Source organism: Podarcis bocagei (assembly GCF_964188305.1).
Source record: "Podarcis bocagei genome assembly, chromosome: 1".
Taxonomy (NCBI): domain Eukaryota; kingdom Metazoa; phylum Chordata; class Lepidosauria; order Squamata; family Lacertidae; genus Podarcis; species Podarcis bocagei.
The window spans coordinates 7,436,221-7,452,932 of record NC_138125.1 but is presented as its reverse complement, the minus strand read 5'-3'; the positions used below and the strand labels follow the sequence as shown (position 1 = coordinate 7,452,932).

The 16,712-nt window shown below is 45.3% G+C and overlaps 1 protein-coding gene across 2 annotated transcripts in view; it reads left to right on the top strand.

Moving 5' to 3' along the window:
• The window catches only part of TMEM260 (transmembrane protein 260), a 68,624-nt gene extending 53,445 nt beyond the window's left edge, over positions 1-15,179 (top strand). The window contains exons 10-16 of one of the 2 annotated variants that reach the window (XM_081192453.1): positions 938-1,110; positions 4,623-4,794; positions 7,015-7,163; positions 9,654-9,830; positions 11,006-11,059; positions 13,445-13,535; positions 14,126-15,179. In XM_081192453.1, coding sequence (XP_081048579.1) covers positions 938-1,110; positions 4,623-4,794; positions 7,015-7,163; positions 9,654-9,830; positions 11,006-11,059; positions 13,445-13,535; positions 14,126-14,407 — 1,098 coding nt within the window. In that variant the 3' untranslated portion in view covers positions 14,408-15,179. Of the gene's footprint in view, positions 1-937; positions 1,111-4,622; positions 4,795-7,014; positions 7,164-9,653; positions 9,831-11,005; positions 11,060-13,444; positions 13,536-14,071 lie in introns of both variants that reach the window. The other variant, XM_081192454.1, reaches the window with a different exon arrangement.
• The last annotated feature ends 1,533 nt before the right edge of the window (positions 15,180-16,712 follow it).

Sequence of the window (16,712 nt, the reverse complement as noted above, 5' to 3'; positions counted from 1 at the left end):
CTAAAATTACATGCAACTAAAATTTAAACCTGAAAATTCCACCTCTCCCAGGCAGAGATTACCTTCTTTGCTGGTGATGCTAGGGATTTAACCTAGGGCTTTCTGCACATGCTCTGCCAGTGAGCAGTGGCCCTTCCTCTAGATTTTGGAAAATCGAAAGACAATCTCCCAGGTCTATATTCACTAAAGCTGAACTCCATGCAGCGTTTTGCAAACATGCATTGTGTGGGAGATTTGCAGTCAAACCTAACAGTGCTAGTTAGTATGTGAAGGGGTTAAGGACCACAGAGTTCTCAATTACTAGAGTAGCCTCTGTGATGTCACATCCTTTCTCTGTCTCTCTATCACGCTGCAAGCAAGGAAGCAGAAATACATCAACTTTGTTCTCTGCCTCTCATATGTATCTGAGGCTGCTTTGCTGTATATATTTCATCTAAGCACATTTACCTGCATTTTATTGTTGCTACTAAGGAAAATTCAACTCTGAGACCTAGTGACTGTAAGTAAAACATTTTAAACTTACCTTGCAGTCTGTGGTCTTAAGACCAGGTGCCTTAAGAGCTGGGATGTATTAAAAAGGTTTAAAAACCTATTCTTAGGCGTCAGTAAATCTGCCTAACAGTGAGATTTAAACTCCACTACTGGGTCTCTTTAGGTGCAAGCCCTGCATTTTAAAAACAGGCACAAGCCATTTTGTGTTAATCCAAACACACGGGTCTCTAGAGAATCAGTTATAATTAATATATCCTTACTACGATACCTAGGATAGCTCAGTTGGTGGAGCATGAGCTCTACGTTGGGCAAAAGATTCCTGCATTTCAGGGGGTTGGACTAGATGACCCCCGTAGTGCCCCTTCCAGCTCTGCGTTTCTATGAGTCTAATACCCATCACATTTCTACGCAGTTGGGGAAACACTGTCTGTCTGTCCTTCCGCAGGTTGAGCGATTCTGGATGCAGAGCAATGCGGTGGTTGCTGTTCTAGCCGGCCTCGGTTTCTCCTCGCTTTTCTCTTTTGCAGAGCGGGTAGCTGAAAACAGGCGAGTTCTTCGCTCCCTGGAATGGCTTCTTGCTGCCGTTCTGGTTACCGGACAAATCTACTCTAATTACAGGTAACTGCAAGAAAGAGCACAGTGGGTTCAGCTTTGCAGAATGGGCTTAAAAGTCCAATTAGCGTCGTGTTCATTTCCCACTGTTCCCTCAAGTGGTTCAGGGCGGCCACACCTTCTTCTCGCTTCCTTATTTAGCCACACAACTCGTGTTGTAAGGAGGCATCGTCTTCTGTTCTGCCTTGTATCCATCGCAGGCAGCGCAGCTTCCGTTCCACTGCAGTTTGCCTTCCGCCAAATGCTACGTTATTCATCTCGCTGCTACATCCCATTCCACCCTGGGCAAAGGAAAGGGAATGCAAACAGGGAGGGGGACATAATCAGTTACATATCAGAAGGAGCAGGAACAGCAACAAATCCCGAACTGGTTTGATTTCCATTCTGGACATGGGACATGTAAGCAACATCAGCCTTTTCCCCTTCCGTTTCCATTTCCATTGAAATTGTCTGACGTCCCTACTCACAACACCCCTGCCAGATAGGTTAGGCTGAAAGATAGCAATTGGCCTATTTATTACTATTACTGTTACTATTACTATTACTACTACTACTACTACTACTGCTACTACTACAGGTTTTTTTTTATTCTTTTATTCGTACCCGGCCACTCTAGGCAGCTCCCAACAAAATACAGTGGTACCTCGGGTTAAGTACTTAATTCGTTCCGGAGGTCTGTTCTTAACCTGAAACGGTTCTTAACCAGAAGCACCACTTTAGCTAATGGTGCCTCCCACTGCCACTGCGCCACCGGAGCATGATTTCTGTTCTCATCCTGAAGCAAGGTTCTTAACCCGGCGTACTATTTCTGGGTTAGCGGAGTCTGTAACCTGAAGCGTATGTAACCCGAGGTACCACCGTATTCACAATGAAACATCAACCATTAAAAACTTCCCTATACTGTACAGAGAGCTGCCTTCCGATGTCTTCTAAATGTCATATTGTTGTTTATCTGTTTGACATCCGACGGGAGGGTGTTCCACAGGGTGGGCGCCACTACTGAGAAGGCCCTCTGTCTGGTTCCCAGTAGCTTCACGTCTCGCAGTGAGGGAACCACCAGAAGGCCCTTGGAGCTGGACCTCAGTGTCCAGGCTGAACGATGAATGTGGAGACGCTCCTTCAGGTATACAGGGCCTAGCGTGGATCTGAACCCAGGTCTCCCTTCTTGTAGTCCAATCATCTTGCTACACTAGCTCTTGCTTAGAACCCTTTAAGACTTCGCACTGCTTGGGCAGGATGGGAGAGTCTTCTAAAAACGTGCCACCTGGGATCTTAGCAAGAACGCTGCATCAGGGCGGTGCCGGATTTACTTATACGCTAAACAAGCTATAGCTTAGGGCCCCACTCTCTTGGGGGCCCCCCAAAAATTATGAGTCTTTGTAAATTTTGTTTCTAAAGGAACTTTTGTTATTGCCAAATGCCAATGTGTTTGCATTATTAAGTTTGCTATGAATAAAAAATCATTTAAAGTTAGAGCTGAATAATTATTTTACTATTAATATACAGGGTGAGGCCCTGTGGATACAGAGTACACATGTTCCATGGTGCCTCTTTTAAAAGACTCACCTTGTACTTCTTAATTGTATTTCACTATTAATATAGAAAGGTAAAGGGACCCCTGACCATTAGGTCCAGTCGTGGCCGACTCTGGGGTTGCGGTGCTTATCTCGCTTTATTGGCCGAGGGAGCCGGCATACAGCTTCCAGGTCATGTGGCCAGCATGACTAAGTCGCTTCTGCCAAACCAGAGCAGCGCACGGAAACGCCGTTTACCTTCCCGCCAGAGCGGTCCCTATTTATCTACTTGCACTTTGACGTGCTTTCGAACTGCTAGGTTGGCAGGAGCAGGGACCGAGCAACGGGAGCTCACCCCATCGTTGGGATTCAAACCGCCCACCTTCTGATCGGCAAGCCCAAGGCTCAGTGGTTTAACCCACAGCGCCACCCGCATCCGTCCACTATTAATATACTTCTTCTTAATTGTATTTCAGTTCAAGAATTACTTTGATAAAATACATATTTTGTTATGTGCAAATGGCTTGAGATACCCATTAGGTCCATAAATTATCATATAGCAAATATTCAACACAGAAAAACAGTAACAATTTGTTGCTGACAAAGGACAGCTGGACATATCAAGGGCCCCATTACCTTCAGTAGCTTAGGGCCTCATCAAACCTAAATCCAGCCTTGCATCAGGGCTTCAATACTAGTTCTGCCATTGACCATCCAAAGCTGCCGTCTGCTGAATGAGATCATAGAATCATAGAGTTGGAAGAGACCACAAGGGCCATCGAGTCCAACCCCCTGCCAAGCAGGAAACACCATCAGAGCACTCCTGACATATCGTTGTCAAACCTCTGCTTAAAGACCTCCAAAGTAGGAGACTCCACCACACTCCTTGGCAGCAAATTCCACTGTCAAACAGCTCTTACTGTCAGGAAGTGCTTCCTAATGTTTAGGTGGAATCTTCTTTCTTGTAGTTTGGATCCATTGCTCCGTGTCCGCTTCTCTGGAGCAGCAGAAAACAACCTTTCTTCCTCCTCTATGTGAGATGATTGGCTCTATTTAGGCCAGGGAATCTTTGCCCCTCCCTATGTTTTAAATGCAACTCCCAACATCAGATGCTGGCTGGACCTGCTGCGAGATCGACTCCAACAAGTCCTCCATCTCTGGTCGAGTTCATCTCTGTCTGCTGAAGGGATGTGGAGCCTTGTTCTTCTGCAAACTCCTTTGCCAGAGGAAATAATAATAATAATAATAATAATAATAATAATAATAATAATAATAATAATAATATAATAATAATAATAATAATAATAATAATAATAATAATAAATAAATAAATAAATAAATAAATAAATAAATAAAATTTTATTTATATCCCGCCCTGCCCGACCAAAGCCGGGCTCAGAGCGGCTAAGATCATACAAGTAAGAAAATGCATAAAACAAGAGATCAATAAATTAAGATACATCCCACAATTAATTCAGTAGTGATGCCCACCAATTTGCTTTTATGAAGAGCACCCGCTCTGAGACCCCACAGCTAATTCTCCCCTGGCCTCCTCGCTGGCCCAAGTAGGACTAATTCAGCCAGCTAGTCCGGGGGATTATCTGATTTTTGATTTTTGATTTTTATTGTTATTCATGTTTTTATACCATATTTTATGCTGCTTTTACAATTAAGTGTTTTAAATTTGTTGTTAGGCGCCCTGAGCCCGGTTTTTGAACCGGGAAGGGGCAGATTATAAATAAAAAATTATTATTTTTATTAATTATTATTATTATTATTATTGCATTGAATGTAGAGAATGTCAGGTCCTTAATAAACAAACACTACGCTGCCCGGTGGCCTGTCATTGCTTTTGGAAGGGTTTGCAAATGCTACAAATCCTGGGATTCAAAGCCGCGCTGTGTCTCTCTCTCTCCTGTTTATCTAGCTGAGCTACTTGGGGATGGACTAAAAGCAACACAAAACAGCTTTCCCTTTTCTTTCCCATTATCTCTTTCCGCCCAGCGTCTGCGACCAAAGCCGGAACTACGTCGTCGACCGCTTTGGGAGGAACCTTTTGTCTTCCATGCCTCCGGATGCCATCGTCCTGCTGAGAGGGGACTTGCCCGGCAATTCTCTCCGTTACCTCCATTATTGTGAGGGAGTGAGACCTGACGTTACCTTGGTCGACCAAGAAGTAGGTGGAAAGCGAGGTTTGCATACATTACAGAGTGTGGGATGACAGTTACTTGCAAGGCATGAGAAGCTGCTGTGCTGGCCAGACATTGGTCCATGTAGCAGTGGCGTAGCGTGGGGGGTGCAGGGGGGGCCAGCCGCACCGGGCGCAACATCTGGGGGTTAGGGTTAGGGGGCGCAAATCCACGGGTTAGGGGGCGCAAATTACTTGCCTTGCCCCGGGTGCTCACAACCCACGCTACGCCACTGCCATGTAGCTCAGTCTTGCTGATGCCGAGAGCAGTTTAAACCAGAGTTTCAGGTCAGGCAGGTGACACTTCTGGCCAGGGCCGGATTTAGGTTTGATGAGGCCCTCAGCTCCTGTAGGTATTGGGGCCTTTGATATGTCCAGCTGTCCTTTGTCAACAACAAATTGCCACTGGTTTTTGTGTTGAATATATGCTATACGGTAATATATGCTATATATTTTGTGTTGAATATATGCTATATGGTAATTCAAGGACCTAATAGGTATCTAAAGCCATTTGGACGTAACAAAAAAGTGTATTTTATCAAAGTAATTGTTGAACTGAAATACAATTAAGAAGAAGTATATTAATAGTGAGATACAATGTTTTAGGGGTTGTTTTTAAAAGTCTGCAACGGATTAATCTGTTTTGCATTACTTTCCATGGGAAAGCATGTCTTGTTTTTGGAATGCTTTGGTTTTGGAACAGACTTCCGGAATGGATTAAGTTTGAGAACCAAGGTACCACCGTATATAGAAATGAGCAAACGAGTGATATTTGAGGGAGCAGGCTAGCAGGTGGGGCCCATTACTTACATCATAGGAGCCTACACAACACAAAACACTGTTCCTGTATGTAGGTTTTATTTTATTTGTTTTTTTATCTTATATTTTGGAAATGTACATCCGGTTTTTTCCCCTTTAAATTTTTTGGGGGGCTCCCCAAGAGAGTGGGGCCCTAAGCTATAGCTTGTTTAGCTTATACGTAAATCCGGCACTGCTCCCAACCCTGTCAGTTTGCATTTCTTAGTGCAGAAAGTATTGATCTGGTGTGTAGCGATCTTTCCTAATCTACTTAATTCAAGAGGCTTCTGGAAGCTTCTCTCTGTGAAAGAAACAAGCAGAAGTTTCATGATGTTTGGGTTATTCCTTCAGAGAAGCTGAGTACAGCTAGGTTAAACTGGTTCTGTTATCTCTTCTGTCAAGGTCATTCTGACTACAGTGGTACCTCGCAAGACGAATGCCTCGCAAGACGAAAAACGCGCAAGACGAAAGAGTTTTCTGTTTTTTGAGTCGTTCCGCAAGACGAATTTCCCTATGGGCTTGCTTCGCAAGACGAAACGTCTTGCGAGTTTGTTTCCTTTTTCTTAAAGCCGCTAAGCCGCTAATAGCCGCTAAGCGGCTAATAGCCGTGCTTCGCAAGACGAAAAAACTGCAAGACGAAGAGACTCGCGGAATGGATTAATTTCGTCTTGCGAGGCACCACTGTATTATAATAGGCCAGAAGGAGTCTGGGTTTCACTTTCTCTTTCTGTCGCTTTTCCTTCTGGTGTTGTGTTCTGTACATAGATAGTGTTAAGGTTTGGTCTTATTGTAAGTTTAAGTTAAGTCTTCTGCAACTGGATTTCTTATGGACAGTGCCAGTCCTGAATGTATTGGAACTGGCAATCAACAATGTTGCTCCCACAACTTGGGACTGGGGCTGGCCGCCTTTTATCTTCCCCAAGGCATAGGGCGGCCCCAATCCTCTGGTGACTCGCCTCTCCTGGCCTGGAGGTGTGCACGCCTCCTGCGGGAACTTAGTTCCCTCCGCCTCTCTGCCTGAGCCTCTGCAGCTCAGGAGAGGCTGGAGGGTTACCGGACCCAGAGGCAACCTCAGCTTCCCCTGACGGGGCTGAGAGTGGAGCACCTGCAGGCAATGGGTCCTCCATCCCCTCAGGAGCCAGAGCAGACTCAGCTGACGCCTGCACCTGAGGATCCAGCACAGGTGAGGACCCTTCAGGCTCAGGCCCCAGCCCCGGCTCAGGTGGTTCTGGAGGCGGGGACTCCTGTGCAGGCTGGGATTCCTCAGGTTCAGCCTCCGAGTCCGAATCCCAGGCCATCACAGCAGCCTTAGTGTCAGGTTTTAGGTATGTTTATTTACATCGATGGTGCTTCGTGTTGGAGAAGCCCACAGGCCTCGTCTTTAATTTCATCTCGTCTTGCCTGCGCTAGATGATGACTTACCACTGGTACTTACTGAAGATGTCAAAACATTTGCCTGGCGTCATTTTTCCTGGGAACCGGTGGAATCCTCTGGAAGGGACACTGCCCGATGGGACGACCACATTTAATCTCCATCACTTTCTCAAAGTAAATAAACAGTAAGCATTCCTGTTCACATAATAGCATTCCTTTTTCCCATAAAAAATGCATCAGTTGCATTCTCAAATTGCTCTGTGTTAGGGGAGGTTAATCTCCCACCTGGGGCCCTTATTGGGGTCGTCTAAGCGTTTTTCTGTGTCCCCAAAAACTACTCGCCCGCCCCAAGTTTGATAGCGGCAACAATTTTGTTTTGTTTTTTTTAAATACAAAGTAGGCTTCTGGTGTCACCACACATAAAGCTCTGATTCTTCCTGGGTTCATTAAAAAATAAAGTTAACCACCCTTGCTTTCTATAGTGTCTGAACCTGCAATCCAAAATACAGCTTTCCTCCTGAACACTCATGTTTACATCCAGAATGGGTATAGGTGTGTGTTGTGTGTATGTATATATGTTGAGCACACACACGTTTTTCTTGTGATTATAATTCATTACCTACCTTCACACTAATGATGTCCCAGGGTGGGTTACAGCAAAACTATTGAAATAATATTATTATTAATAATAATAATAATAATAATAATAATAATAATAATAATAATAATAATAATAATAATAATTTATTTCTACTCTGCCCATCCATCTGGGTCTCCCCAGCCACTCTGGGCGGCTTCCTACAGAATGTTAAAAATACATTAAAACATTAAAAATACATTAAAACTTCCCTAAACAGGGCTGCCTTCAGATGTCTTCTAAATGTCAGTTGTTTATCGCTTTGACATCTGATGGGAGGGCTTTCCACAGGGCGGGCGCCACCACCAAGAAGGCCCTCTGCCTGGTTCCCTGTAGCTTTGCTTCTCGCAGTGAAGGAACTGCTAGAAGGCCCTCAGAGCTGGACCTCAGCGTCCGGGCAGAACGATGGGGGTGGAGACGCTCCTTCAGGTCTACTGGGCTGAGGCCATTTAGGGCTCTAAAGGTCAGCGCCAACACTTTGAATTGTGCTCGGAAATGTACTGGGAGTATTGAAAACAGTTTAAAACAAGTTAATATTTCGGAAATAAGGTGGGTCCTTAAAAATAATGAGTTGTGGGTACTTCGTACAAATTATTTTGTTGGTGTAATGTATTTCTGGCCATGTTTTCTAAGTGTGTTGTCAGTTGCTTGGAGACATTTGCATAACAAAGAACTAAGAAGTCTTAACATGATCATAGTGTTGGAAGGGGCCCCCAAATGTCATCCAGACCAACCCACTGCAATGTAGGAATCTCAGCTAAAGCATCCATGGCAGATGGCCGTCCAACCTCTGCTTAAAAACCTCCAAGGACACAGAGTCCACAACTTCCACTGTCAAACAGCTCTTACTGTCAGAAAGTTATTCCCTATGTTTAGTCTGTTAATAAGAATAGCTATATCCTTGCAATTATTGGTTTTCTGTGGAGGGCTGTGTACATATTGGTTACCAGTCTTTTTCTGAGCTCAGTTCAAAGTGTTGAGTTTTGGCCGTTGAAGCCAGGATGTGACCAGAGTACCTTGCAAATCGTCTCGCTACCCACTCCTCATTCCCCAGTGATCCTGAGATGGTACACCTTTTTATTGCACAGCAGATGGCAAAATATATGTTCTGTGTTGCTCCAGAGTGACCGTGAGTTACAGGAAGGTGGGTGTCAGTTGTGTACAGTGCTGGAACACATGACCTGCAAGGTCCTCTGAGTCTTTAATTTTATGGTGAGAGCAGACCACAGATTTCTCTAGTCCAGCAACGTCTTCTCCACAGATTCTAAATTGCTGTGGGAAGTCTAGCCTAATTAATCACTCTCTTAACAGTTTTAATTGTTAAACTCTGCCTTCTGCATGTGGTGGTTTCCTTGTTACCCAGAACCAAGCTACATTGTTGACATATGAGAGGCCTCCATCAGTATTGACATTCTGCCAGCTCTTAAAGGACCCATGTTTAGATGAGCGTTCCACCTGTTCTCTTAACTTTAACCCCCTGCTGTGAATGTTTTAATTGCTGCTTTAACAGAGTGCATTGCAGTAAATCCAATCTTGAATGCAAATTAATAAATAATATTGGTGGTGGTGATTTTTTTTGCTGCTCTAGTTTCCCATTTCCCATGGTCTATCAGAAAAAATAAAGAATAAATCAAAACAGGAATTTGTTTCAAAATGGGAGGTTTTTAAAGAATATCTGAAAAATAAATATAGTAGTTTAAATTCTGTTGCAGCATTCGAGGAACTTCAGTAATAGTTGCAAAGTAGATATAAGAAATTAGATATATTAAGAGTAAGTTTAATTATGATAAAAGTGTGTATTGGCAATAAGTAATATGAAATCGAAATATGGAATGGATGGGAGGTTGGGTCTTTAGTGTTAAGACCAATATATGTTTTATTGTTTGCTAAGAAAATTATGTGTCTATGGTTATTCTGGTGTGTAATTTGGTATTTGTGGTTTTTTTTTTCTTGCTGTATCAATAAAAATCTTTTTTAAAAAAATAGTTTCCCATTTGTATTTTGTTTTTTTGTTTTTTGTGTGGCTTGTTTGCAACAGCAAAGAAACCTTTGTCTGCATTGGGCTCCACGAAGGTGACCCCACCTGGAAGAAAAGCCACTCCCTTTGGCCGTGGGGCTCTTGCGAGAAGCTGGTGCCTTCGGAAACTCCCTTCGACCCCGGAGAGTGGATTGAGAGAACCAGAAACCTCTACAACTGGAGCGAGGAATATGGGAGGTGAGAACAGCAGAACTGGTGGCAGGGTTTGAAAGTTCGCAAACCTGGATGAGGAACTTGGGTGCAGTTACATCTGGGCTAGTTGCCCCCAATCTTCCTTGGCAACCTTAGCTCTTGAGCCTTGGTGTTGGCCTCAGAAATGGGGTGGCTTATACCGTATTTTTCGCTCCACAAGACACACTTTTTTCCTCCTGAAAAGTAAGGGGAAATGTCTGTTCGTCTTATGGAGTGAATGTGTGGTCTGTCGCTGGCTCCCTTTCCGGCCCAGGCCTCCACTGTTGAATGTTCTGCGGAATGAGGCTGTATGTTTTCCCAGCAACATATGATTATCTGTCTGGAAACTGTAGAAACTGCTCCCTTTCCTTTCCTAAAGAAGCTGCAGAACTGTGAGTTGAACCCCATAAAAACAGGATTTTTCCCCTTTGCAAAGTAAGCTCAACAACTGTGAGCTGATCCTCAAAAAAGGGGGCTTTTCCCCTTTGCAAAGAAGTTGCAAAACTTTGAGCTGATCCTCAAAAAAGGGGGCTTTCCCCCTTTGCAAAAGAAGCTGCACAACTGTGAGCAGAGCCCCCAAAAATGGGGCTTTCCCCCTTTCCTCCTCTAAAAACTAGGTGCGTCTTATGGTCAGGAGCGTCTTATGGAGCGAAAAAAACGGTGCGTTACACCAGACTTCCCCGGGAGCTTTGGACTACAATTCCCATCAGGCCCAGCGAGCATGGTCCAGTGGTCAAGGGTGATGGAAATTGTAGCCCAGCAGCATCCACAGGGCTAGGTTACGGGCAAAACATTAAAGGCGTTTTTAAAAATCAAGCTTCTAGTCCTTCTAATTGTGAAGATATGTCTGTGGGCACGTGAGTTGTGCTTTCTGAAATCTCAGGAGCTGGAGTGGCAACTAAATAAGAATTAGAGGGAGGGGTGTTTTTTTGTCCCGTGTTGCTCTTTGTTCTTCCATCATAACCAGAATGCTTTGCAGAATGAGACATGGTGTGCAAATGCGCTCGACATCCCACAGTTCAGGCGCCCCACAGAATTCTGCTGTCCCCGACGCAGAATGTCTTTGAGCGCCAAATTCCAGTGTTTGTACAGCGTGACCCTGTTTAATATTCTCAGTCTCTCTGTGACCTTTTCATGTCTGATGATCCAGTTAATCAGCTCCTGTTGTTCACTTCTTAAAGGTTCGATTCATCTTCATGGGAGTTGGTGGCAAACGAAGAGATGTGGCAAGCCAGGTGAGAGCCCCCAATCCACCCACCCCCCACATTTCCCCTTCTGAATGGGTTTTAAAAGGAAGGGAGACACCATGGTGTCCACATGGGCCTTCATTTGGGAAACGACTATCTTCTTCTTCTTCTTCTTTGGCGATCCCTCATAGCCGAGTAAGATTGTCTTCCAAAACAGGGTTTTAGCATTGAGGCCATAAGTGACCATGGAGGCCAATTCTGGATCCACACGTCCTTCCACAGTGGGGAGGGGACATGGGTTTCCAGGTGGGAGTTGATCACGGTGTGGATTTGCCAAGCGTCTCTTCCTCCTAGCATGTTACTCCCTTGCGTCCTGAGTTCGAGCATCTTCAAAGTCCATAACACCTTTGGCGAAGGCTGTTCTCCAATTACAGCGCTCGCAGGCCAGTGTTTCCCAGTTGTCAGTGCTTATACTACATTTTTTTTAGATTAGAGTTTTAAACCTCTTTTGTTGACCACCAGCATTACGCTTTCCATTTTTAAGTAGTTTTTAAGTAGTCCATTTTTAAGTAGAGTACAGTGGACGCTCGGGTTGCGAACGTGATCCGTGCTGGATGCACGTTCGCAACCTGCAGCATTCGCAACCTGCAGCAGCGTGTCTGCGCACGCGCGGGTTGTGATTTAGCGCTTCTGCGCGTGCGTGACCCCTGAAACCCAGAAGTAACCCGTTCTGGTATTTCTGGGTTTCGGTGGGTCCGTAACTTGAAAAAATGCATCCTGAAGTGTCTGTAACCCGAGGTATGACTGTAGTTGCTTTGGAAGACGATAATCAGGCATGCGAACAACATTACCAGTCCAATGAAGTTGATGTTGAAGAATCGCTATAGCTCAGTGGAAGAGCCCCTGCTTTGAATGCAGAAGGTCTTTGATTCAGTCCCTGATAGCATCTCTAGGTAGGACTGAGAGTGCCCCTTCCTGAAACCCCCCAAGAACCACCACGAATCAGTGACCCTTAGCTAGATTGACCAATGGCCCAAGACAGTGTAAGGTTGCTTCCTTTAAGGAGAAGGCCATGGCTCATTGGTGGAGCACACAGAAGGTTCCAGCTCCGATCCTCTGCATCTCCAGATCCCCTGTCCTGAAACTCTGGAGAGCTGCTGCCGTTCAGTGTGGACCATACTGAGCTAGATGGGCCAATGGTCCAGCCATAAGGCAGCTTCCTACCTTCCTGTGATAATTGCGCCAGAAGCTGCAGCAGTAAAACTGCTTTCGTGTTTGCAAAGCTAAGCAGTGTCCCGTATGGTTTCAAATTGGGTGGGGGAGCTCGGTGATGAGATTCCAGCAATGCAGGGGTTGGACTAGATGACCCTGGGGGTCCCCTCCAACTCCGCAGTTCTGTAATTAATAAGCAGGTGACACAATGAAGGCATTGGAGAAATATAGGAAGCAGCATTTGGTGACCTGCAGTCAGATGCAAATAGTGTCTGCGTGAACCTTTGTGAATGCAAATAATTTCAAGCAGTGTTTCTCAACCTTGGGTCTCCAGCTGTTTTTGGACTACAACTCCCATCATCCCTGACCACTGGTCCTGCTAGCTAGGGATGATGGGAGTTGTAGTCCAACACCGTCAAGTATAGGAAGGCTGCTTGGAAGCCTCCTTTGCTTAGCCCCAACCCAGCAATAATACAGCAATACAACTGCTAGCCTGTTTGCAAAGCTAAGCAGGGTCCTGTACGGTTTCAAATTGGATGGGGCCCCCTGCATGTTGAGGTTCCAGCATTGCAGCGGGTTGGACTAGATGACCCTGGAGTTCCCTTCCAACTCTAGAATTTTATTATTCTATACTGCCACCATCTTGGGCACCACACCTCTGGCATAGTTTCTCTGGCTCTGTGTCCTCAGCCAACCCTGGTTCATGGGCACCAACTGGTATTTAAAGAACCTTTAACCCTGACAGTCATGTGCTTCTGTTAGAATTCCTGCTCTGTGATTGCAGTCATGGGATTATTGTCTATCACATGACGGTATATATTTTGACTCCACAGAGTGGGAAGTGACGGAGACAGGATGTTTGTGTTACTGTGTTCCGTGAAGTGGGACTATTGTCCTTTGTTCTTTTTCTCTTTGCTGTCTGATGCTAGAGAGAGAGGGAGCCATGTTGCAGTGCTCCATGTGTGTTTATAGGTAAATAAAGTAGATTAGCTAAAATGCTGAGTTGCTGAGGTCTGTTACGCATGATGCGCAAACTCTGCGGATCCCTGAGTGTGCCAGTGTCAGTTGGCATCGGTTGCTGTGACGTTCGGGCTGAAGAAAGCTTTTGAAGCTCCTGAACGATCGACCAGGAGGGAGAGAACGTGCCAGTCGGGCATGTGTCTCTGCCAGGGTCCTACTCAAGTGTAGGCTGAGCTCCTAACAGCTTCCTCTTTTTTGCAGGATGAAGACAGCCTTCTTCATTTTTGACCTTGCGGAAACGGCTCGTGTGTCTACGGATGTGAAAGCCCAGCTTTATACATACGCTTACAAGGTAGGTACAGTGGTGCCTCACAAGACGAAATTAATTCGTTCTGCGAGTTTTTTCGTCTAGCGAATTTTTCGTCTAGCGAAGCACGAAATCCCATAGGAATGCATTGAAATTCAATTAATGCGTTCCTATGGTTACTGTATACGGTAACTTACTAAACCTCACAATAATTTCATAATGATCGGTCTATGTATTTCTAACAGTATAACCAAATCGGTAATTTTTGATATACAGTGGTACCTCAGGTCACAGACGCTTCAGGTTACAGACTCCGCTAACCCAGAAATAGTACCTCGGGTTAAGAACTTTGCTTCAGGATGAGAAGAGAAATTGCGCGGTGGCGGCGGCAGCAGGAGGCCCCATTAGCTAAAGTGATACCTCAGGTTAAGAACAGTTTCAGGTTAAGAACGGACCTCTGGAACAAATTAAGTACGTAACCAGAGGTACCACTGTAATTGTAAAAACTACTCTGAAAATTTATTATTCCCAAAATGAAACCTTCATCTGGTTGTAAATATTTGACTAGTGATTTAAATCAGATCCATCTTGTTCGGAAGAGCCTTCAAAACTGAGTTCTCCCCCATTGTCCCTAGCTGTACAGGGAGATCGTCAGCACCCACAAAGTGCACCCGGTCAACTGGCACAAGAACTACGCAATTGCCTGTGAGAGGATGTTGCACCTTCAGCCGGGAAGGGAAGACCCAGAACTACTGCTGTCAGAAGCCATCAAACACTTCCTCCTTTACACGGAGAAAGCGGAAGACGAGCCCCAGCAGGGCAGTATCTTGCAAGCCGTGAAACACCTGAAGAAGGAACTTAAGGGGTTGAGACAAATGAAAAAGGGCAGGGAGACTTTTCAGCAAGGCACAAAGTGAAGGAGCTGTGGACAACACATAGAAAATAACTCTTGGGGAAATAATGAAATATAAGAAGATAATGTCAGTTGAACAGTCTATGGGTGGAAGTGAAGCCAAGCTCTGGGTTGCTTAAAAAAAATGGGGAGAGATTTAGGATTGATGAGGCGCTAAGCTACTAAAGGTAATGGGGCCCTTTATATGTCCAGCTGTCCTTTGTCAACAACAAATGGTCGCTGTTTTTTATGTTGAATATATGCTATATGGTAATTGATGGACCTAATAGGTATCTAAAGCCATTTGCACATAACAAAATATGTGTTTTATCAAAGTAATTGATACAGAAATGAGCAAACCAGTGATATTTTAGGGAGCAGGCTAGCAGGCGGGGCCCTTGACTTACATCATAGGAGCCTACACAACACAAAGCACTGTTGCTGTATGTAGGTTTTATTTTATTGGTTTTTTATCTTATATTTTGGAAATGTACATCCAGTTTTTCCCCCTTTAAATTTTTTGGGGGCCCCCAAGAGAGTGGGGCCCTAAGCTATAGCTTGTTTAAAGGTAAAGGGACCCCTGACCGATAGGTCCAGTCGCGGACGGCTCTGGGGTTGCGGCGCTCATCTCGCTTTATTGGCCAAGGGAGCTGGCGTACAGCTTCCGGGTCATGTGGAACCAGAGCAGTGCATGGAAACGCCGTTTACCTTCCCGCTGGAGCAGTACCTATTTATCTGCTTGCACTTTGACGTGCTTTCGAACTGCTAGCTTATCCATAGATCTGGCACTGGGGGAGGGTCTAAGAAAGGGGTGAAATGATAGAGGCTTTATGAAATGGCATCAAACAAACCAAAACAATGTGCAAGCTGGGAAAGTAGACAGAGAAGCATTTCTCTTTTTGCCGATAGTACTGGTGGCGCTATGGGTTAAACCACAGAGCCTAGGGCTTACCAATCAGAAGGTCGGCGGTTCGAATCCCCGTGACGGGGTGAGCTCCCGTTGATCAGTCCCTGCTCCTGCCAACCTAGCAGTTCGAAAGCACGTCAAAGTGCAAGCAGATAAATAGGTACCACTCTGGCAGGAAGGTAAACGGCATTTCCGTGTGCTGCTCTGGTTTGCCAGAAGCGGCTTAGTCCTGCTAGCCACATGACCTGGAAGCTGTACGCCGGCTCCCTCGGCCAGTAAAGCGAGATGAGCGCTGCAACCCCAGAGTCGACCACGACTGGACCTAATGGTCAGGGGTCCCTTTACCTTTACCTTACTGAAACCTTTAGTCATCCAATGCTATCAGTAGTTTGTGCACAAATTGAAGGGCAGGTGTTTAAAACAGATGGAAGTGTTCTGTGGCCCAAGTGCAACAGATCCACTTTCAGAAAGGAACAGCCTTTTTGCAGTCAGAAAAGCAACAGGAAAATGCATTGAGAAGTGAAGGAAAGACTTGACGAGAAGATGTGCCAACACCCCTCAGCTAGATCAGGAGCAATTGGAGGAGCTGTGCTCATTGCCAAATAAGTCCCCTGCAAACGAGTCGATGGGAACTTTCAACGGAGCCTCCTGAGGGCTACTAAATCCAGCCCATTATTTGGAGAGCCAAGCAGCCTCATCGGCACAGCGCTCCTTTCCGTGCACCATTTGCAGCCTCCGAACAAATTTTCTGGTGGCATCCCAGGATTGTTGTAATTACCCAAAGAGGTGGGACCATAAATCAAGCGGTTGAGCGTCCACTTTACATGCAAAAGGTTCCGGGTTTAATCCCCAGCATCTGTCGGTTGGGCTGGGAATGCCCGCTGCCTGAAACCCTGGAGAGCTTCTGCCAGTCAGTGCAGACAATACTGAATTATATGGACCATTGGCCTGGCATGGTATAAAGCAGCTTATATCTTCCTGCGAATTTTGGCCTTCGGTCTTCAATCAGGATTACTCACCATCAATACAAAATTCATTATCCTTATGGTGATGGCTACTGCCAGTCAGAGAAGGCAATACTGGGCTAGATGAACAAATAATCTAACTCTGTAGAAGGCAGCTTCATATGCTCATAATGCACTGAATGTGGAGCTGTCGTTGAGTTTGGGAACTGTGGTTAGTACAAAACGCACTCGCTAGGTTGCTAACTGGGACTGGGTGCATTTCGGCTGTTTTAAGACAGCTGTACTAGCTCCCCATCTCTTTTGGGTTGGTGGGTAAGTGGGCTAATTCAGGGTGCTGTTTTTGACTCTTAAACATCCCGAACCTGCCTGACTTGTCTCTTACATCCATCTCCAGTGCCTGTTAGCTTCCTCCTCCTTAATCTCAGAGTTGCCCTTGTGGAACTCAGCAGGGAGGAGGA